The sequence below is a fragment of the Arvicola amphibius genome, chromosome X (genome assembly GCF_903992535.2).
Source record: "Arvicola amphibius chromosome X, mArvAmp1.2, whole genome shotgun sequence".
Classification (NCBI taxonomy): domain Eukaryota; kingdom Metazoa; phylum Chordata; class Mammalia; order Rodentia; family Cricetidae; genus Arvicola; species Arvicola amphibius.
The window spans coordinates 6,238,893-6,263,547 of NC_052065.1; the positions used below are offsets into that span (position 1 = coordinate 6,238,893).

The following is a 24,655-nucleotide window of genomic DNA, read 5'->3' on the forward strand; positions in this document are numbered from 1 at the left end:
ACTGGGAGGATAGGAGGGAGGGAAAACAAACAAACAAACAAATAAATAAATAAATAAAACCATGACACCACCCAAAGGGAAAAATTTAATAACTATCTCTTGAATACAAACAAAACAAAGCAAAAAAAAATCCCAGATTCCTGGTTCATGCTATGGTGTACCCTAGATGAGAGGTACAGTCTTTATAGAGATCAGCAAATGCAGTCTAAAGAGAAAATCAAAGAGCAGGTATCACCACTGGCACCTGATGAAGTGCATGCCATCCAGATTAACTGGAATTTCAAGCTAACAATGAATACTTGCCAACATATGTCTCAAATATAAAATAGGGTAGATCACACCTATAAGACCAGCCCTTGGCAGGCTGAGGCAGGAAGATTGACAGACTTCAAGTTAGAAACCAGCCTGGACTATGTAGTAAAATTTTGTCTCCAAACACAAAACAAAAATCACATACTTTCATTAAAAAAAAAACCCTTTTCGTTGTTTACATGAAATTCGGCTTCTGATCATTCTTTGTTTGTGCTAAATGTGACAACCTAAAATAAGAAGTATCAATTAATTCTACTTCTGTTGTAATTGATTAGCCTGAAAATGCAAACGATACTAGAATTACTAGCAGTGTTTGGTAAGGAGAATGGAAACCAGATGAAACAATAAATCACTAAACAGCCTTTTTCCTCTGTTACTTTAACAGTAAATACCTAGAAATGCAAGCAAAACTGAAAGATCCCCTTTAAAATAGTGGGGAAAATATAAATATGGATAAAGAAAACATAAGACATAAAAAAGAAAATATATGAACAAATGATAGGAATAGTTGTTATCATAAAAAAAACATACACTTTTCTGAATGTAATAGATAAATTGTATTCCATTAAAGTTAGAATCTTTTGGAGACTTTTGTTTTGTTTGTTGGTTTTGTTTTTGGAGCTCCATGCTGGACTGGAATTCACTGTGTAGCCCAGGCAACACTCAAACTTGCTGTAATTCTTTTGCGTTACAGGCATGCACAATCATGCCCAGTTCGTTAACACTAACAGGGCTTTTGTTTTTAATTTCATTAAGAATATTAAACTTGAATAGAGAAATAAATGTCTGGAAATAGCTTAAAAAGCTAAAAAGTACTATAGAATGAGTCTTGCATTATTAGAGATCATGGCAGTATATCCAGTCACCAAAACAGAATAAATATAATAATAGTATGAAAAGGACCAAAAATTAACAGATGCATCAATAAATTAGTACATGAAAACTACAGCCATTCAGCTCAGGAGGAAAATGTGAGCTATCAATAAAGGAAGTTGGCACGGCAGGGCACCTGTGTAGAATAATACAAAATTAAACCATAGGGCTGAGGGGAGCAACTAGATCAGGGGTAGAGTATTTGCCTGACTCAAGACCTGGGGTCCACTCCCCATTACTGAAAAAGGAGGAAAACCATAGAAATATAGAAATAAAGTACACAACATACCATATAAAAATAAATTATGGTACTATATAGTCTTAAATTAAAAATGAAGATCTTGTGAGACCATTACAGACAATAAATATATCCTCTAGAGACATTGGAGACACCTTCTATAAAAACAGAAGTAATTAAAGAAAAATATGGATATAATTACTATTTTAAAATATAAAACTTTTATGTAGCCGAAAGTAACGTAAATGAAGTTAATAAGGAAATAAGAGACATGGTAATAGTTTTTAATTAAAGCAACTAGCGTGTTAACTTTTTTTACTTAGCATCTCACTAGCTCAGGCTAACCAGGAGCTTGCAATCCTCCTGCCTCAGCCTCCAGAGTTGTTGGGATTATTGATAGGGGTCGTTATACCCAAGTAGGATTAATTTACAAATTAGTGAGAAAAAGGATGTTTAAACTAAAAGAAAAGCTAACCAAAACATGAAGAAACAATTTATCAAAGAGAAAATCTAGGCACAAAATATCCTTACATTCTCCAGCCACTCAAGGAATATGAGAACCTGGTAAAATGTCATTTCGTAGCCATCAGATTTATAAGCACGGAAAGAGCTGTAACCGCTGCTGCTAGCAGAGCTGAGGGAAAAGGGATTTTCAGACGGTGTTGATGATAAAACTATCGCCACAGGTTTGCTTTGTTTTATTCTTTTAATATACGCTCAAGAAACAGCTCTTAATTTTTAAAGGCAATTGCTGCACCGAGACAAATACACAACTCACCAGAACACTGCCTAATTAATTTCCACACACAAAGAGCACACAGATCAAGAAACAGATCACCAGTTCCCCCAGAATGCCCCTCACCCTTGCTTTTTTCCATTGACCTCCCACGTCCCCAAGCGTAGTCAGTTTGATCTCAGGTAGTCTTACCCACCATTAGGGCTAGATCAGCATTTCTTTTGTGTGTGCTCAATATATATATATAATACTTATTGAATTTTTACCTTAGTGGTCAAAAACAGGAAACAAAATTAATAATTTATTTGATAACTTTTCTCGTTGCTAGGATAAAATACCCGACAAAATAAACCTATGTTCATTTTGACTCACGGTTTGAGGGTATAGTTCATCATGGCAAGGAAGTCATGGGCACAGGAGCATAAGGTAGCTTGCTGGTAACATCACATCTACTTCTGGGAAACAGAGTGGTTACTGGTTACGCTCAGCTTTCTCCTGTTTATGCAATCACGGACCCAATCCTAGGGAATGGTGCCATCCACGGTTATGGAAGGTAGGGTCTTCCCACTCCAATTAACACAACGTAAATAATCCCTCATACATGTGTCCAGAGACTTGTCTCCAAGATGATTCTAGATGCTGTCAAGTGGACAGTCAATACAAACTATCAGAAGCCCATCCCTTGCCAACTTGGTACCCAAACGCATCACTCTCCAGCCATCACATTCTACTTCATGTCTCAATAGGCTTATGGCCACCTCATAATGCAAAATGCATTCAATCTAACTTTAAAATGACCATGGTCTTGAACAGTTCCAGCACTACTCAAGAGTGTCACTGCAGAATTTCTTCTAAGACTCAGGCAGTCTTTTAACTGTGAACTCCTTTTTTCCATATTCCTAGAACACAGTGGCACAGAGGAAACATTCCCTTTCCCCAAGGGAGGAATTGTGGACATAGCATGGAAAGATCAGACCTCAATAAGCTAGAAACTTAGAAGGGAAAACCCCAGATCCTACAGATCCCTGTTAAGCATCTGGGATGCTAATGGAATAGGGCTCCTTTAAAAGGATTGAGTAGCTCCAACCCCTCCAGCTCTGCTGCCTGTATATAGCCTTTCTCATTGGTTGGCTCTACTCCACAGCTGAAGTTTTCCTTGGCATATGCCCCATGACCCAGGCAGCATTCTGAACTTTCCATTTCAATTCCGGCTTTACCTTTTCTGTTTTAGGCAATGGGCTCTCAGGGTCTTCTTACAGAGAATCTGACCCTGTTGGACATTCTCTAGCCTCAGCCGCCTTCTTGAACTTTGGCACAAACTTCCAGAAGTCCAGCATCCTTACATCTTTCATACCTGTAACGCCAGTACCACGTGGATGATGATGATGCTGTGTTCTGCTGCCAGGCTGAGATGCAGCCTCGTCCCATTAGATCCTGGTTGCCATGTTTTCTATCTGAACCTGCAGTTATTTTAGAGCAAGGGACCACTTCCGTGTCATTTTCAGTTGGCACTCTCAAATGGATTTGCATTCTCATAGCCCACGGCCTTCACTGTCTACAATTTTGCCCTCAGGACACTTTTCCTATTGTCCACCCCTTTCCTCGGAGTTTGACCTCTCTGACTCTGTCTGTTCTCTGTTGTCTTTGTCATCTCTGTTCTCTCTCTTTTTCTCTCTCTACTGTGTGTATGTGTATCCTCTCTCCTTGCTCCACTTTTTTTCCTCCTGATAAAGTCTTTCTTCTCCCCTAGAATCTCATGAGCCGAGTCTCCAGTGGCTGTGTTTCTTTGGGCGTTCCTCTCTTTGAGACTCCCACCAGAATGGACCTTTGATCTCTGCTTACAGCACTGTAGAGCTTTTCTAGTCAAAGTTCCAAATTCTTCCCTGGTCCTCCTGTAACCCAGTTTCAATAGCCTAAGCATCACATGGTCAGAATTGTCATAGCAATGACCCCACTCTCTGTTTCAAGCTTCTTTGTAAGTTCCCTTTCTTGTGGCTATGATCAAATACCTGACAACGTCAACTTAAGGAAAAAAAATGGGCTAGTTTGAGGATACAGTTCATCATAGCAAAGAAACCGCAGTATTGGGACCATAGCTAACTAGCTTGATCACACTGCATCTCCAGTTGGGAAGCAGAGTGATGAGTGCTTAGGCTCAGCCTTCTCATTTTGAGGCAGTCCAGGACACCAGCCCAGGGAATGGTGCTGCCCAGTTAAGGCAAGTCTTTCTATCCCAATTAACCTAGTATAGATGATTCTTCACACACATGCCCACAGATTTGTCTCCAAAGTAATTCTAGGTCCTGTCAAGTTTATCATCAATATACAAGCAGCCCATTAATGAAAGCAGAGTGACTGAATTAAAAGTAGTCCTCCACAACACAAAATATGTTACAGTTGTTAAAAAGAATAAGTCAATGAACAAAATGTTCATGGCAGCACTGTCCGTAATAGTTCAAAGGTCTACCGGTAGATGGATAAATAAATTCTGATATAGTCACATCAGAATAAATAACTAAATACAAGTGCATTATGAACAATAATGGTATATTATAGAATACTATCAAATGGGGTTTTTTCCCCATAGAATCCAAAAAAAAAAAAAAGGCTAAAGAAATCTATGTTGTTAAAGTCAGGATGATCCTTAAGTGGAGGTACAGGTGGGAGTGGTTCTGGGATACTGGTTGTTAGGCATATTTCCTAACGCAAGCTCCCTGCCAACGCAAAATTCCCAATCAAGCCAAATCAAAACAAGCCAAATTAAGAAATATCCAGGTTTAATGGGAGTTCTGTGCTCTCGGATGGCCCCGAGGGGGAACTGGGAGGCACTAACGTGACCACTGGGAGGAAGGAAAAGGGACCTCGTGTTCCTCTTTTGGGGGCTCATTTAAATACCCAGGGGAAAAAGTGGTCCTTACCCCACCCCCAGAGAGGGGTCAGAACCTGGCCTGCTGGGATTTGGAGTCCAGACCAAGCTTTGGGGGCTGGGATAGATGCGAGGGGCTGGGGCCTATGCTCTCAACTTGACACTGGTGATATTCTATTTTGTTTTAAATTATCTTCATATTGACTTATTGTATATGTGTTTGTGCATGTATGTGAGTACACACATGCCATGTACATGTGGACATCAGAGAACAAGTTGGAGAGTAAGGTCTCTCTTGCCACCACGTAGGTTCCAGGGATCACACTCAGGTCACCAGGCTTGGTGGCAAGTGTCCTTATTCCCTTAGCCATCTTGACAGCACAAGATTCTGTTTCTGCAACTGGGTGCTTGTTGCGTGTAGAAATTCCTTAAGCAGTATACTGATGACTTGTGCATTTATCTTGATCCATTTTCTGTTGCCTAGAACTAAATTCCTGAAACTGGATGATTTAGAAACAATAGAAATATATATACATATGGGACATGGCTTTGAAGGCTGGGAAGTTCAAGAGTATGGCCTTGGAGTCTTTTTAGCATCTGGCACAGGCCTTCTTGCTACGTCTAACAGGACAGGAGTGAGCACATGGCAGGGAAGCCCTGTCCTAGCTGGTCTCTCTTCCTCTAATCAATTAACTAATGTCATAATGAAGCCCTCACTCTGATGACCTTTTCTAATTCGGCCTACTTAACAAAAGCCCTTTCTCTAAAAACCATTAACATATGAATTTTGAGATTAAGTTTTCAACACACTAACCTGTGGGGGGCACATTCAAATATATTATCATTCAAAAGATAAAAGAGCAGGAACTGGAACAGCTCCCTGGGCCTTCAGCACCCTATAACAGTAAAAGCAGAATGCAAAAAAGCGACTAATTCCATTTTCAATGCAGCATAAAATACTCTGCAGTTGTCTTCAAGTGTATATGAATATACACATATAAGGGGGTATAAATGGTTCTATACAGATTTATATGCAGAGAGTAAAAATATGTAAAGTCCTATAGTGGCTTGATATGGCTTCTGTATGTGAGGAAAATGAATGGGGACCATGCTAACGCTGGGAAAAGCAAAGTGAAAGGAGAAAATGTGTGGTCTTGTTTTTTAAAAAATATAAAATATGATACCAGTTATGTAAAAACTGTTACAGAAATTCAGTAGACCTACCAAGGTTTTGAAATTGTGGTCCAATAAATGACACACTTATATAATCCAAATGCATTGCATATTACTAAGATTTAATCATTAGATAAAAATATGAAGTCTAAAGATTATTAACAAATACTGAGAATGCAGCCCACACTAAAGAATACAAAAGCTCTATCCCTGCTAGTAATATAGCAACTCAGACAACATGAAAATCCTTTTACTATAATCACCTAGATACACTGAGTAAAATCTCCCGTGATTATTTTAAATGTACAACTAGGCTCACAAATAATAAAAGCCAACCCCTAGGTGTCAGAAACAAAAGGAAAAAAGAAAAAGCAGAAGCGTGAATACTTAAGATAACAGGGGGTATTTGTCTCCAGAACCTAGGGGTTTGGGATTTAATACCCCTACATAGGCACAAGAAATGAGGCTTTGGGCTCTAGGGGGTAGAGAATTAAACAGAGAACTTCACATAAAGCCAAGACCCTCAAAGAACTATTTTATTTATGAAAAGATTTAAAAACAAGAGAGAGCACACAGGGCAACTGGGCTTTGGGTGGGAGAATAATGAAAGCTCTCTGAGAATTTCAAAGCACAGGACCACAAGTCCTACTGCTTTCACTCTACCCACACAATTCCCAGACTTCAGACTAAAAAGTTACATAAGAACAGTTCCTTAAACACCGATACCCCCGGGAACAAGTCGAACAAAGACATGGAAGCAAAGCTCCCACATCCCAAATATCATGGACTGTTCCAGACATACGAAGCTGTGGAGCAACAACAAAGCTCTGCTAATGATGAGTTCATGATGAAAACTTACAAAGCTCACAAGTGAACAACCCAGACTGATCAAGTGTATGCACATAGTACAAACACATAACTAGGTTCTCCTCCACAAGCACACACAGATCATACAAGAAACACATACAGTAACTGGAGAATAGAGAAGACTCAAACTCTAAAGATAGAACTCTGTGTGGAGGAAAGATAAAAAGAGGAGGAAGAATACCAAAACTTACATAGTATATTTTGGCATAAACTATTTTTATTTATTTTTTGAGATTATAATTACATCGTTTCCCCCCTCTCTTCCCTTTCTTCTCTCCAAAGCCTCCCATGTACCCCTACTCAGCATAAATCACGTTTAAAGATTATGAAATGGCATAAAACTCTTTGTTAAAATAGGTGAGCAAATTCTAAAATGATTGGAAACTGTCATCTTTCTGAGCAGGAAGGGTCACTATAGCAAAGGCTAACTTGGAAATTAACATGCCTATCAATTGCCGCTAGCCGATTCTACAAACTTCACAAGCTGATTCCAATGTGCATACAGAAGGCAAAAGGACCAAAAAGAGTCAAAGAAGTCAGGTGACGGCAAGGTTCATGCTACCAGAAAGCAAGAAAAATATAAACCTATAGTATTTGGTACATGAAGCATTTGCAAGAAAATAGCTCCAGAGATCAGTGGATGGTAACAAGGAGCCACATGCCTCTAGGGTCTTGCTATATGACGGAAGTGTCATTATAAATGAGCCAAAACAAATATATTATTCAATAAGTAGCCCTAAATCTTTTGCAGTGAATTAAGCAGATAAATGACCTTGAAAGGCAAAATTTAAAAAAAATAGAAAAAGAAAATCTTCAGAGAACCCACTTGATTCTCATTATTCATAGTATTTTGGATCTATGTATTCTAAATGAACACTGGATTAGCAAATACTGAAAGAATGCTCTTTGGGGGAAATATAGAGTTGGGTTCCTGCCAGGCTTTGGCCCCCATTTCTATCAACTGATCAATATATACCTTGTTTTACAAGTATTTTTCTTTAAGTATAATCCATTTACTGTGTATTGTCGATTTGTTAACACTAAACTCATGCCAACAGTACTATTGCGCATGCTTGAATTATTTTTACTTAGCACATGTATCTTCTCCATAAGGCACCTCACAATTTTGTTATTCTTAGGGAATAGTAAGCAACACTTCACCACTGAGCTTGGGAGCCATTTTCAATAGCAAACTCTTTAAGAAAAGACACACACACACACACACACACACACACACACACACACACACAGACATATGAAAAGCATGATGCATAAGTTTATCTCTGGAAGGACACTTGGTTACGATCTGGAAACTTAAACAAAAAGGCAGTGTCACCATGTTTGACCTCAACTGGAACCATGCATTTGACCCATATTTTCCACCACCTTCGCACATGACAATTGCATGTATTAATTTTGGATTATGAATAAGTTTTAGTGATCAGGGAAATTTGTAAATATGAGATCTGAGCATGAGGATCAACTACACCTCTATGGTTTTTCTAGGGTTCTAGAAAAAAATATTGAGAATAAATAACCAAATGATATTCACAAAATAACAACAAAAAAAAACCAGTCATCAGAGATGGCCTGAGGTTTAGACATTTTGCAAACCCTACATTATCCGTCAGTTTTAATATGAGATAAGAGGAAAGGAGTTTTGTACACATAAGTTGAAGACCTCGGCTTTGTTTTCATAGCTGCTGCCCTGCCCATTATGGATGGCACCATTCCCTAGACAGGAGAAAGCGACATGAAAAACCAGTAGACGCAAGCAGGAGTGTGCATATTCTCCCTTCCTCTTGACTGTGATGTGATGTGACTAGCTGATTGATTTCCTGTCTTGACTTCCCTGAAAAGATGAACTGGGAGCTGAAATTGTAAGCCGAATAAACCCTTTCCTCCTCTGTGGTGCTTCCAGTCAGGGTATTTTATCTCAGCAACTGAAATCTTTTCATGTAGCAGCTGTTTTTGTTGCTGTTGTTTTTGTTGTTAAGATTTAGCGTAAAGTTACAGAATTTTTGTGAATTTCTTTTTAAAGTTTTATGGTAAATCTATAGTTATATTCTTTTGTAGTCTTCATTAATATGGCTAGCTTTTTACGTTTTTTTTTTCAGCTCAAACCTAGGGCCTTGTGCATATTTACTTTGAATTTAATTGCATTAGAATCAGAGAATGTAATATGTTTCTCATTGATTGGTAATTGTGATCTGTTTTGTGGTCAGTTGTTATAAATGCTTAAACTATGTATTCTTTAGAGTTGATCTTAAAAATTACAAAAAAATTACAAAAGTTGATTTGAGTTCCAGAAATGTTTGCACATGCACATATCTATATAGTATATACATATGCATTTATAGATACTCATATGATGCATCAGGTTAGTTAGACTGTCCAATATTTCATACTTTTATACTTCCATGACAAGTTATTGACAAAGATATCACAAGGCTTTCTCTATCAATATAGCCTAGCATTTGTGCAAATTTCTGTATTAATTTTAAAGCTTTGTGATTAGATGTATATACATCTAAATTTTTTTTCTTCATGGTGAATTATTCCCTTTGCATTTAGTAATAATCTTTTTTTTAAAATTCTCAACAATATTCTTTGTATTGTGAACTGAAGTTCCCAGGGGGAAGGGAAAAAGAGCTGCATCTGTGTTAAAGATTATACAGTGTCAAATGACTTAGTTTTGTGATTATGGAAAATTAAAATATTTCAGCCCAAGTCAAATTATTTTGGGCTATTTTCAGTCCCTTTAAGTCATTCATTGCCCATTTCTAAGTTTGACAGAATGCCATGGACCGAGAGAGAACAGGGGAGGGGGGCATTCCTGGGAGGGGTTACAGGGAGGAAAGGGAAGGGGAAACAGGATGTAATTATATTTTAATTAAAAATTAATGAAACAAACACTTTATTTTATTTTTAGACAGCCACTAGCTTCCATCCATCCACTCTAACAGTATCTCCTATATTGTGTGAGGCCTATGATGGAGATTTCCACACTCAGCTATAACTCTCATAACCTGATGTTTCTACCAATGTATTAATGTGTTTTGATGTATGCTTTTCTTTTTTCTGTCACTGTACAGATTTATAAAAAACTGTTGCCATGTTAGAACATAGAATTAGAGGTAATGCAGGTTTCTTGGCATGACCATACATATTTAAATAAATGATCACTTGTTCATTGAGGTGAAAATTATATTTTTACAACACCATTAATACCTATCTTGTCTGATGCTAGAATTACCATAATTTCTGTTATGGTCTTTTCCTGCCTCTGGGAGTTTCTTTTGCTTTTTTACAAGTTTAGATATTCATTTCAAAAGATATCTGATACAATTCATCCATTATTTCTGATATATGTAGCAGGCAGACTTGTATGATCTGGATTGTTTCTCGATCTTGAAGTTCTAAAGTTGTAAAAATAATAAAATATAGCCTAACCTTTAGACAGAAATTAATTGTCTGATATGCAATCAGAACAGCAGAGTAAGTTGTAGTATATATAACCAAGACCCTGTCTTATCAGTCAGGTTGTCAAAATTATAGGGCTCTATCTGAATATACTTATTTTATAATTCCAACAAACATAAGAAATAAGGGCTTTGTTGTTGGTCTCACGGTCTCTCTCAAGATTCTGGTATGACCCTCATCCCTGAAGGTGGTCCCCCATCAACAGAAGATCGCTGGTTATGGACTCTCCAAAAATGATGACAGCTTGAGGATGGAAATACTTTATTTCAATAACAGTTTAACATTCTTCTTATCCTCAGCCACTCATAGATGTTATCCCTAATAGTTTTCTCTCCTGCTCTGTGGGTTCCTTCCAGTATGCTTCCGAATTGCTCCAGTCTTCTGGTTAGGTATGATCTAAAAGCAGCAGGCTCAAACCCAGTTCATTTACAGGCAGTGTATGGATCCTAATACTGGAAGTAAATCTCATCAACAGATTTTTAACCTAGTCTTACCAATAGTGGTTTGCTAAGGACTGCCAACACTCACTCTCTGCATCTCCTTGTTCTACGAATTAGGGTCTACTTTGCCTGATTACTATGGATTTCAAAGGTCCTGGTTAAGTCTAGAGGTTGGGATCAGCTATTTTCAAAGAGGCTGGGAGAAGTTTTTGTTCATCTTAAGCAAGACGGCTCTGTGACTTCTCATGTTTATGTACTACATAGAAAGCCTTTAGGAATTCATTAAAGTCTATGTTTCCATCTTTGTTGAGGTCCATTATGTTGGCAAGCTCATCAATTTGGGAATCATCAATTTGAACATTGTAGTGAGTGTTGAAAAGTTTCCACATGGTTCGGAATTCATCCAAGGAAATGAGACCTAAAAGGAAACAAGAGAAAGTTAAATGCTAATGTTAAGACACCCCCCCCCCCCCGAAAGAGTAGGGGAGAAGCCACACTGAATAGTCCCAATTACAAACTCACTAACATGCCTGAGAATCAAAATATTGAAGGAAACAGAAGAATAAGATCATAAGTGTAAGAAACAGTATGTTACTTGCAACTACCAAGGATCCTGGGAATACGTTAATGCCAAAAAGAGTAACAGGTGAAGAAATAGTGAGCAGATATGGACGAAAGTGGTGTAGAAATTCTCTAAACTAAAATCTAAGGGTACAAGATACAGAGAAGGATGGCAGAAGAGATAGCAACATTAAACAGGAAAAAGTACCCCGAGAGTCAATATGATGATGACGATGAGTGTGTGTGTGTGTGTGTGTGTGTGTGTATGTGTGCACACGCGCGCACATGCAGCCTAAGCCATACTGCACATGCTGAGGTCAGAGGACAACTTGAGAGTCAGTTCCCCCTTCCACCCTCCTACCACGTGAGTCTCAGGGATTGAATTCAGATCATCATAGTCAGCAGCGAGCACCTTTGCCTGATGGGTCATCTCATAAACCCATGGGTGCTGTTTTTATATGCAATAATCTATTTTCCTGGATCATTATTGATACTTTTTCACACTCAGATGTCTACGCACAGAGGTTTTAGGGGCAGGGTGCTGAGGATGGTACCCAGAGCCTCATACATAACAGGCAATCTCTCTACAACTGAGCTATATTCCCAGCCCTGCATTTTTAAATCACAAAATCAGTAATCATATATTAAAGCTAAATCAAAACCGAGTTTTCAGTCCCTTAAAGAAAATCAGCACTCTTTTCCTGTTAACTAAGATACTAAAGCAGAAAGTGAATTATCTTTAATTGGTTCTCAGTCTTATGGCTATGATCAAGTGAGCTGTCTTTCTCATCCCTGCTGGTGGTTTATATAAAGGAGCTATTCGGTGAGACCAATGATTATAAAGGTTTCTGGAGAACTCTATGGTCTCCAGTACAGAATTTGTAGCCAAACTAAATGACCAATAATATTAAATATTCGTTTATTTTTTTCTTTACATTTCCCCAAGTTGGATGAAGAATGAAATCAATGAAAACTGAGTCCTGAACTCAAAGAAACAAACTAGCCTTTGCTTTGTATTACTCCTAAACCAATCGGTGTTCAGTATTACTCCTGAGCCAATCAACATTCACTTACCTGAGTGATCAGTGTCGATGACATTAAATATGATTTTCAGGTCAGATCGGTATCTGTACAGAGTTTCAAGTAGACTAGATTTCATCTAGAATCAAGATTTTTTTAAGTGTTAGAATACTGAGGATTAATTTCATTTTACCTTCAACCAATCTCCCTCCCATCCTTCCTCACTCTCCCCCCTCACCTCCCTCCCAGCCTACCCCTCATCCACTCCTCCCAAAGGGTTAGGCCTCCCACGGGGAGTCAACAGAGTCTGCCACATTTAAGTTGAGGCAGGACCAAGCTCTTCCCCTCTGCATTGAGTCTGAGCAAGGCATCCCTCCATAGGGAATGGGCTCCAAAAAGCCAGCTCATACACCATGGGTAGATTCTGGTGCCACTGAGAGGGGCCCCTAAAATAGACCAAGCTACACAACTGTCTCCCACATGCAAAGGGCCTAGTTGGGTCCCATGGAGGTTCCACGGCTGTCAGTGATGAGTTCCCACGAGCTTGAATAAGAAAGGACTACCAAATGTAAGCAAGCTGCACATTGTAGAAAGCTTGGCAGAAATACCTTCACTATTGTAAATAGTTTAGCTGTGTTAGAGTTAAGTCCTTTCCTTTTAGACAAAAAGGAAGAAATATTACAGGACATTTGATCACACTGTGAACCCGGAGATTGCGTTGTTTGCTGGACAAGCCTGTTTCTAGTTGTGGTGTCCCTCCGCACTAGCACACACCTTTCATCCAAGAGCCTCCTTCATGAATATCGTAAACAGGATTAAACAAAGTCAACCATAGGTCAAGAGGCAGAGCAAGCAACCAGTTCACAGGAAGTAGACATAGAAAAAAACAACAGAGACTACAGGGGAGTAAGGAGGATGAACAGAGAGATGCACAGGAAATAGAGGGGAGGGATATTTTAGTTTGAGGAGGCTTGTTGGAGACAGAGTAGGAGAAGGAGCCTTCTGGGACATCTGCAGAGGAGGAAGGTCGGCTGGGTGCTTTCTTTGTCTCTTTGAGCTAACAGGTTTTCACCCCTTTCCCCTCCCCTCCCCCCCAAAAAAACTCAATACGGAATAATTTCAGCAAACACAACAAATACAAAATAACCTCATAAATTCTTTTTATCTCTTTATGGTGCTAAGGGATAAATCCAATAAGCATGCTGGGCTTATTTACCACTGAAGTAGGTCTTAAGACCACCAATTCACATATGAGAAGGCAAGCTGTCCCTTGGCCTAACCACTTTGAGTCTGATTAAAGACTTGCCCGTGTGTTCTACAGGGACAAAGACTCAATACGACAGCAGGAAATAACAGCTGCAAATCTGCAGAAAAGTCTACAGGGATTGTTCCATTTCATCTTCTATAATCTTAAAGAATAAGGACAGAAAAGAAAAAGATAAAGCAATTTTCCCAGAGGTCAGGTAGTGATATTTGGATCCTAGCCCCTCAGTGCTGAAGCCTATGATCTGAATTGCCATGGTAAACTGTCGCTACCATCCAAGGCCTTCTTCCTAGAGATATTTTCCCATCTAATCTACATGATTCTCTTTGTTCTTCTCATCTTCCCTACAAAGGATCACCCAAGTTCCCATCTGCTGTCTTATAACTAATAACTGATGAATTGCTAACTAGTTAGATGGGATCTGATCAGTGTCCCTGTGGTACTGTCATTTTAATAAGATATTTTATATCTTCTAATACTTTAAGGCATAGTCTAGGGCATGTTAGCAAGTCTGTACATGCATGTTGAGTATTTGAGTGGTATTTTTCATGAGAGACTGTGGTGATGTTGTTACAGCTGCCCTGGACAACACCTGAAACTAAAGAATGTCAGATTTGACATAGATTTGCATACAAAGCTTTTGGTTTTTTATTTTGTCTGTTCTACAGAGAATATACACATTTCCCAACCTCCTCACCATGTTCCCTGGAGATTCCCTTCTGGCCTTTCTTGAGACTGTCATTCCCATTCATTAGATGACTCCAACCCTAACTTCTGAAAGCACTAAGTTGCTTAGAGGTTGTCCGAAGGGTGTTGTGATGGAGCCAGATTTTTAGCTGGAACTAATATGTCACTCACCTCCTTGAAAGGCTTTTCAATGTGGACATCCTGGAAGCTGGACATGTAGTCAACATTTCCATCTTCGTCTATGTGTACCAGGTGTGAACTCAGAGATCTCCATGGTAAGTTCAGCCCCAAAATGCTCTCCATAGAAAAAGCCCACTGCGCCAATGAAATCTTCCCTAACAGCAACAACAAAGGCCCATATGATTGGTACATAATTTGACAAAATAAAAGCGCAAGCTCCTTCACAGAGCTAGTGACAGCCTGGGATTTTGAGGACTGAGGGCCCCCTCCTCTCCTCCACGATCTGTCTGACTAGGTTCTAGCACCTCAAGTAAAGAATAAGTTAAAAAAGTTTTTGTTCTGTAAATCTTACTGTCACATGAAAGAAATTCTCCTTGTACTCAGGCACTGGATGGCAAAGACAGGTGGATCTCTGTGAGTTCGAGGCCAGCCTGGTCTATAGGGAAAGTTCCAGGACAGGTGAGACTGCACAGGGAAACTCTGTCTCAGAAAACAAAAACAAAAACAAAAAAGCAAAAAAAAAAAAGAAAAAGAAAAAGAAAAAGCCCCTTTCCCATTATCTAATACATAAAGTAAGATTTGAAAACAGAAGAGAGACTTACTTTCATTTTTAATATTTTAGCATATCATTTTCCCAACTGTTTTGATTTAATATTATATTGTAATTTTTTAAACCATAAGTATTTTTATTTTTCTGATTATTGAAAATATATATTCATTTGAGGCAATTTTTTGTTGGGGATGAAGCCTAGTATATACAACAAGCAAGCATTCTACCACCAAGCTATCTATATTGCCAAACCTTGGCTTTTGAGACAGTAACTCAGGCTAGCCTTGAACTCACTATATAGCTCAGGCTAGCCTCAAACTTACAATCTTCCTTTCATCTTCTGACAGGTATGAGCCACCATGTCCAGCACTCAATGATTCTGAATAAACAATTTTATTATTTCTAGTGTTTTTGCTAAGTATATAAATATTCATATATATATATAAATACATGTATATATAGTGTCTCTTTTATCTTTAGACTTATTTTATGTATTGAATGTTTTGCCTGCATGTATGTCTGAGTACCATGTATACAGTGCTCATACGTTGAATACAATATGTAGCTGAAGCTGTCCTTGAATTCTTTATCCTCCTGCCTCCACCTCCCTAGTGCTAGAATTATAGGCATGAGCCACCACATTCAACACTTATTCTTAATTGTCTAAATGTTTTTACAAACCATGAAACCAGATCACAGGATGGAGCTCAGTTGGTAGAGTGTTTGTCTAGCATGTACTGAGCCCTGGGTTTGATCCCCAGTACCACATAAATCAAGCATGCTGGCATAAATCTATAATCTCAGCACAGAGGAGGTGGAGGCAGGAAGATCCACAGTTCAGGTATCCATCCTCAGCTACATAGGGAGTTTGAGGCCAGATTGTTTTAGAGACTTTGTCTCAAAAATTTTAAATAAACTGGCCTGTAGTGGTGCACACCTTTAATCCCAGCACTTGGGAGACAGAGGCAGGAGGATCTCTGTGAGTTGAGGCCAGCCTGGTCTACTGATCTATAAAGTGAGTTCCAGGATTGTCAGGGCTACACACAGAGAAGCTCTGTCTTGAAAAACCTAAAAAAATTTAAATAAAATTAAACCATAAAACAGGGTTAAATATACCAAATAATTATTTTTAAGTACATTATAGGATATCTTTATTAAAATAGTGAATTATACTGACTGGGTTTGGAATGACAAAACAGCTTGGAACTCCTACTATTCATAGCAAAAGCCAAACTTGATTTTGATATTCTAATATTTGACTATTTCGTTTATTTTTTTATATAAATTTATCAATAAGATCAGTCCTTAATTGTCCTTCTCCATATTCTTGTTAGGTTTAAGCCCAAAGGTTAGGTTGACCTCCTAAAATACTCTGTCCCTGTTCTCTAGAAAAGGGATCTAATCTAATTACTTTCTTGTTTTCTTAAATGCCTGCCACCATGTTGAATGAAGCTGTTATAGAAACTTTCGAATTTTCTGATTCAGTTTCTTTAACAGTTACAGTCATTAAGCTTTTTGGTTTATTTCTGTCTCTGTTTAGAATGTGTGTGTAGATGTATTTATTTTAGGACTATGTCCATTTGATATAAAGTTCTAATTCATTGCTAGATAAATTTTCATAATGTATCTAATGATCTTAATGATTATAAATTCCATAATAGCATCTCTTTCTATCTTACTCTTGGTTATTTGTACTTGAATATGTATTCTCTAATTTGTGTGCTAAGGGCCTGGAGAGATGGCTCAGAGGTTAAGAGCATTGACTGTTCTTCCAGAGGTCCTGAGTTCAATTCCCAGCAACCACATGGTGGCTCACAACCACCTGTAATGAGATCTGGTGCCCTCTTCTGGCATGCAAGCATACATGGAAGGAATGTTATATATACATAATAAATAAATAAATCTAATTTGTGTGCTAGCTTGTTCCCCCGTCTCTTTCTCTCTCTCTGTTTTATCAAGTTTACCAGTTTCTTCAAAGAACTATTTTCTTATTAGTTGATAACAGTTTCATCTTTTAAAATAGATGCATTCAAAGTGACCAATGTTTCTGTGATTTGTAGTCTGTAAACTTTACATGTGAATTTCCATTATCATTCAGCTTGAGTATTTTAATTTCTACTATGATTTCTTCTTTGATCTAAGGACTATTCAGAAGTACATTTCTCATTTCCAAAAGTGTTTCTGTGTGTGCACGTGTGTGTGTGCACGTGTGTGTGCATGCATATGTGTGCGCGCATGTGTGTGCTTTTGTTATATATCACAGGCTAGCATCAAAATAATGATTCCATTGCCTCTGCCTCGAGTGCTGACTGGAATTACAGGAGTGTGCCACCAAAAGGAATTTTCATGTTTAGATTCTACAGAGTGGTAGCACTTGTCAGGGTATTTTCTTTGGTCTGTCTCTTCAGTTACTAAAGAAGGAATATTAAAATCTCCCACTATGATGGCAAATTTTGCTATTTCTGCTCATTGCTCTGTCAGTTTTGTTTCACATATTTTGAGGTTATATCAGTAGGAACATAAACATGCAGAATAAATTCGAGTGGCAAATTAAATGTTTGCTATCATGAAGTGTCCCTTTTCATGTCTAGCAACATATATTTCCTCAGAATCTACTTTGTTTGCTATTAACAGAGTAGTTCCAGCTGTGTTTCTGTTAATGTTTTCATGCTATTTTTCTAAATATAACTTTCAATCTTTGTTTATATGATCCACTATCTACTGGCTTTTTTTTCTCAGTTGCTGATTAGTCTATCAGTCTAACTGCTGTGTCTTTTTAGCAATCTGTGTTTCCTCTCTGCTTGCATTTGAATGCCCTCTTCCCTATTGGTGCTCTGCATCTTCATTACAAGTGAATGCGAGTGCGGATTTCATTTTATTTATCCTGTTTGAGAATCATTGTTCCTCTTTATTTCTAGGAATCTGTCACGGGTCTGTAGGCATTATCATGTTAAATATAGTCTGCCTCCCTTACACTCTCTCTAGTCTTCCTTCCTTGTATCCTGATATGCGATAGACTTGGATCCTGACTATATGTTTTGTTCATTTTTGCTGTCCATAATAATTTTTTGAGATGGGGTGTGAGTGACTATATAGCTCAGGCTATCCTTGGGGTTACTATACAGTTTAGGCTAGCCTTGGAAGTTCCTAGCTCTCAATCTAATTCTTGATGCTAACCTTGTCTTAAACACATTCATTACGAACACTCTCTCACTCTCTTGGGTTTTGTTTTGGGTTTGAGGCCAGGACTCATGTAGCCCAGCTGGCCTCAAATTCCTGACTTCCTGCCACCACTTGCCAACTGCTGGCACTACAGGCAGGCGGCAACAGCGCCGTTTCCTCTTTATTTTAATGAACATAGTGCTATAAGTATTTGATACTTCTTCAAACCATATCATATTTCCCATCTTTCAAGCACATATCCGTGGCTCTCATCCGTGCCTTTCTTGGGTATTTTCTATTTTGTATTTGACAATTCCCACAGCTGGTTTCCTTGGGAGAAACTAGCTCTGTTATTTGCTGGGTTTTGTTCTTGCCGCTGTTATCTCTCAGTCATTTCAGATCACCTCATTTATTTAGTAGTCAGGCCTTGATTGCAAGCTCACACTAATTGATGCTAACCCCTGAATACACCAGTGGCTACAATTAAGGATGTTCTCCTCAAAGAGGCAGTTGGGGACATTATTTAGTCACTTTGAAGGCACACAAATCCAAAATTCATCTTTTCTCTCTTTCTACCGTGCTAGAATCTCATGTCAGGATGGTTGCTAGAGCAACATTAGCCTTCATGCCAGGACAGTCTAGCCTTTGGTGCTTAATTGTTGCTTCATGCCTCCACACATGATTCAAATCATCTTTTTGTTACGACTGTACATTTTAAAGACAGAATCTCTCCGTGTAGCCCAAGCTGACCTCATACTCATAATTCTCCTGCCTCAGCCTCAGTCTGGGAATTTCAGGCATGTGCCTTTATACCAGGCTCAAATAATTGTTCAAAACAATGGCAGTCATGAGACTAAGATACGGGGAAGCTGACAAACACATTATGATTCTGCATCCTCCAGAAGAGAAGTCTAATTCAGGGCTGTTAGTTTCTTAAATTCAAAGAAGCTTACTGAAAAGGAGATATATTCTGATATTTTTAGTGAATGGATTCTTTATTTTCTATCATTCCTTTCTAGCAACAAAGAAGAACTAAAATCCCATTGAAGAAAACCTGCTCTGTATATAGGCAGAATGTTAAGAAATGATAAATGTTATTACCTGTTCTTCTATAGTCACGGAGTTGGAAAGCACTAATGAGATCAGTTTTTCGTGAAAGCATTCTTTCTTTCAATATCTTGAAGGCACTGAATTCCATAGCACTCACCCTATGTTAAGAAAACAGCATTTCAGTGAAACTTAAATAAATCATTAGCTTCTACTTAATTTTAATGTGCTATGTTACCATATACCAGTTTCCACATTAAAAAAATTGTCTGTTTATACATACTATATTGCTAGATAGTAAATGTAGTATATTTGTGTATACATTTTGGAGATTTGTTAAACATTTGAAAAATTATTAGTAGTAGTATTGGTATATTGTTCATTTTTCATTTCTTAGACATTTTATGTTTTGTATTTAACAACTTGATATGGTGAGGGGGTTGTGTACAGTATATGTGTACAAATCAGATGACAATTTTGTGGAGCTGGTTCTTCCCTTATACATTTATGTATATTCCAGGACTTGAACACACGGCACTAACTAGGCTTGCACAGCAAGTGCTTTTACCTGCTGAGCCATCTTGATGACCTGAAAATTCTTTTTAAAACAGAGTTTAAACTAGCCTATAATCCAAAGTCCTCCTGCCTCTTACTCCTGTGTGCTGGGATTACATGCATACACCATCATGCTCAGCCATTTTGTTAATTTCTTTTATTTTGTATTTCATTTATGATCCAGTTTCACATTCTCACAGGGTAGGCAATTATAACAGCCAGAAGAAATTTTTTCTTGTAATTTTTTAAGATTATAGATAGAGTTTTCTGGAATTTGAAAGATTCATGTGACTATTGAATAATTATTTGATAAAAGGAACTTGTTATATGAGATACCAAATTTTTTAAAATTGGTTTTCTTGATTTTATTGAGCTATATATTTTTCTCTACTCCCCTCCCTTCCTCCCCCTTTCCCTTCTACCCTCTTCCATAGTTCCCATGCTCCCAATTTACTCAGGAGATCTTGTATTTTTCTACTTCTCATGTAGATTAGATCCATGGAGATACCAAAATTTACCATTACATTAGTGCCATGGAATAATCTTTTTGTACATTGAGAATATTTGTTGATCTCATTTGTCTAATAAAGGGCTGAATGGCCAATAGCTGGGCAGGTAGAGGTTAAGCAGGACTTGCAAACCAAAAGAGAGCATGGGAAAGAAGGAGGGAGGCTTGAGTTGCCAGGAGACAAGGAGAGAAGCAAGATGAACATGCCATGCTAAATAAAAAGGTATTGCCACATGGTAGAGCATGGATAAGAAATATGGGTTAATTTAAGTTGTAAGAGCTAACTAGAAACAAGCCTGAGCTATTGGTTGAGCATTTATAATTAATATTAAGTCTCTGTGCATTTATTGGGAAACTGGCAGTCCTGACAGAAAAACTCTGCCATTCTCACTGTGATAAAAGAAAATACGTACATGAGTAGAACATAACAGGAACTTCAAAAAATAGATCCAACTATTATAAAAAAACATATGGCAACAGAGGTAGAACAATTTAGTAGAAAAGACAATTCTTTGATGATAGAACACTTAGTTAACTACCTCAACATAAACTTCTACCTCAATCATTATAAAAAATGAGTTTGAAGGAAGAACAGAAGAACAGAGGAGTCCTGAGATACAGACATCTTCTGTGTCCACAGAGTGTAGATTCTAGGATACAAAATAAATTTTAAAAATCTAAGGCTTGGTGTGTGGAAGGAATGGGAAGAGGAGAGGGAGTGGGAATTTGGACTGGCCTTTTAAAAAAATCTAATAAAATAAAATAAAATAAAAAAAGAATAAAAGAGAAATGAAAAAAATCTAGGGCTTTTCTCCAGGACAGTCAGGGTTACAAAGAGAAACCCTTACTCAAACAAACAAATAAACAAAAAGATAGATTTTCAGAAACTGAATGATCCTAATTTTGTCATGTGGTCATTGCTGGGTTTATCATTTAGGTTTTATGAAGAAAGTGATCTGGTTTAATTGTGACTTTTGTTTTTAGGGAAGCAAAGGAGACTCCCCATGTTTTGATAATTTCACTTCTTCCCCAACTTAAAGGCATGTTGAGGGGCTCCACTCCCAGTTCCTGGGTAACAGTGAACTAACCCCTAAGTTGGAGCACTGGAATCTGTCATTTGCAAACAATGCTGATACCATTTAGAAAGATGTGCACTATCTAAATTCTGTCTCTTAAGAAAAGCTATCCACCTATGTATGGAAAGTTCCCTTGACACAACAGTTCTGGTTTGATAGCCATTTGTTTAAGCATGTATGCAAGGTGGATCCTGGCTGCGCCAACATTGCACTGTGGATATGTATCTGTGTTTACATATGATTAGACAGAAGGCACTGTACATAGGAGTGTTGCTCTCAAGCAGTATTTACAAAACATGCAAACTTCTGTATCTGGAAACAACAATGCAGGCTCTTGTTGCTATGCATCTGTCACATAAAAAAAATCTAAGGCTTCTCAATTTTCTTAAATAAACTGATACCATATTTACATATAATTGATATACAACTTCTTATGTACCTTAATTTATCGAGTGTTTATAATTTATTTAATATAAATAGTTGGTGTATTATATTATTTGGGGATATGATAACAAAAATGTCTGTACATTTATAGAACTGACTTTTTAAAAATATTTTCAATGTGGGACTCACTAATACAAAGTGTAGGCTATGTATCAAAAAGATAAAATGACAGATGAAAATATGAATAATAACAGCATATGTAAGTAAATTAAGTAAACAACTAAAAAGACAGGGATTATGAGACTCAAACAAGGCTTCAAAGTGAAGACTGTCATGCTAATAGGAGACAAAAATAGACATTAGATGAAAAGTATAACTAGAAACTGTAACTAAAATCTAGAGATGGGGGGGCAATTCTTAATGATAGAAGATAATGAACCTAATAGCAAAACCTAAAATTACATGAAGCACAAACTAAAAGAATTAAAGAAACAGATAACTCAATAACAAAGGCTATAAACTTCAATGGCAAAGCTGTTCTTAGTCACTCAGGTCTGGTTCTACTTTGTCACCAATACAGTCCTTAGTATTTTTAGGGCTATCTACCTTTGGTGAAGAGGGCTCAGGCATGATGAACTAGTTACTTGGTACTGGAAAAATTGTGGAGTTGTACCATAACTTAGTCTGATGTAAGCTCCTCGGTTGCTGCCTTCTTCGTAATAATTAGAAGCAGAAAATACAGTAATGACCTGATTAAAGAAAAAGAGGATCACGTTCATTAAGTTAATTCTCAAAAGGTCATTCAATATAAGCCAGAAATAGCTCAATTCTCAAAAAAAAAACCCAAACACCTCATAATCTGCAAATTATCTGGGTCTGACATAATTTCATATGATTCCCTTGAAGGAAAAGTCTCCAGTCGGTGTCTCCATTACTAACTCCTAGCTTTTTGTCCAATGCCCCAGGTATGGCCCTGAATTCCTACACATTATCTAGTGCCAGATCTTAGAATTATCTTTAATGTTAAGTTTCATAAATTCTAATTTTCAACAAAGATAAATTCCATATTTTCTTACCTTGTGATATCTGTGGGTTCAAAATAAAATTTGGTTAGAAGCTCATGCTTTTTCTTTTGCAAAAAGCTGAGTGATTTAGAAGGTTCAGAGCTGTACGAAACCAGTGTTTTAAGAGCAGAGACATAATGGGACTGTGGCCACTACCTTAGGAAGAAGTCAGCCTGGGAGGCATGGTAGGTAGATTATAGAAAGATAATACTTGCTGGTGACAGGAAACTGGGTTTAATCCAGTTCTGGTCTAATAAGGATGTCACTTCAGATGAACCACTGCTGCTTTCTAATTACAAATACATTCTAAATAATACTTTGCTTATTTATCCTGCGGTGTTAGTATGAGCCAAAAATGAATTAATAGAGTTAAGAAATCAGAGTAGAAGGAAATGCCATAGGATTCCATATTCATTGTTACTTGCTTCTGTTCACGAAAAAAGAAAAAGAAAAAAGAACCACCTAGGAGAACTGAGGGTAAGAACCAGTTTCTTAGTCCTCTTCTAGCATTGACACAATTGGAGAACAAGACACTCCATTTTGATGGCAGTAGTTAAACTGACCACAGTAAGCAACTTGCTAGTGATCACCTCCTCAATGAGCTGGAAGAAGTGTGCTGTCTTTTCTGTCCTATACAGGAATGTGCAAAAGAAGAGAGAAAACGGGATTGGATATGCTTTGTAAGGAGAAGTGCAGTCTGTGGGAATTGCACTATGTATTGTGAGAACTGGCTTACCATTAGTAAAAAATAAAGTGTGTGTGCATATGTGTGTGTGTGTGAGAGAGAGAGAGAGAGAGACAGAGAGAGAGAGAGAGAGAGAGAGACAGAGAGAGAGAGAGAGAGAGAGAGAGAGAGAGAGAGAGCGCAAGAATACTTAGTGTCACTGTTATGGTTTAAAGTAATATATTTGGGTATTGAGTTGGAAAGAGGTACAATTGTGATATACACTTGTGAGGGTTCATTTCATCTGTCAACTAGATCACATTCCTGAGCAGAGCACAGTTCTGGGTGTGTCTCTGAGGACATTTCCAGAAAGGATTAATTGAGGGAGGAAGATTTTCCCTGAATGTGGATGGCGTCACGGCTTAGTATGGGGTCTTGGACAGAACTAAAAGGGGGTAAGGGGGAAAAGGAAGACTCGTGCCTTTAATCCCAGCACTCGGGAGGCAGAGGCAGGCAGATCTCTGTGAGTTCAAGGCCAGCCTAATCTACAGAACAAGTTCCAGGGCAGCCAGGGCTTCATAGAGAAACCCTGTCTCAAAAAAGGTGTAAGGAGAATGTCAGCTGAGCATCAACATCTCTCTCTACCTCCTGGTCACCTGAGATGGGACAAGTGGCCTGCCACCATGTCTTCTCCATCATGTGACTATACTCTCGAACTGTGAGGCAAAATAAAGCCTTCCTTAAGCTGCTTCTCATCACTTGGTTATAACACCGAGAAGAGTAATTACTACATTCACACATCAGAATCTCTGCTTCTGGAAGTAGTGAAGATGGAGGAAGAAGTCAAATATTTCTAAAGATAAGGAAGCATGAAGCCCCTTCAGTCTCTATTTTCTGTTTGGAAGTAGTGACGACATTGCTTGGCCCCTTTAGGTAGGGCAACAC

The 24,655-nt window shown here is 38.0% G+C and overlaps 1 protein-coding gene across 1 annotated transcript in view; it reads right to left on the minus strand.

Annotated features, from left to right (window-relative positions):
- Positions 1–11,206: 11,206 nt before the first annotated feature.
- Ppef1 (protein phosphatase with EF-hand domain 1) overlaps positions 11,207–24,655 on the minus strand; it is a 101,845-nt gene continuing 88,396 nt past the window's right edge. The window contains exons 12-16 of the mRNA XM_038316719.1: positions 22,589–22,731; positions 19,514–19,620; positions 14,692–14,855; positions 12,624–12,708; positions 11,207–11,406 (exon numbers count right to left, since the gene is read on the minus strand). Coding sequence (XP_038172647.1) covers positions 11,207–11,406; positions 12,624–12,708; positions 14,692–14,855; positions 19,514–19,620; positions 22,589–22,731 — 699 coding nt within the window. The remainder of the gene's footprint in view (positions 11,407–12,623; positions 12,709–14,691; positions 14,856–19,513; positions 19,621–22,588; positions 22,732–24,655) is intronic.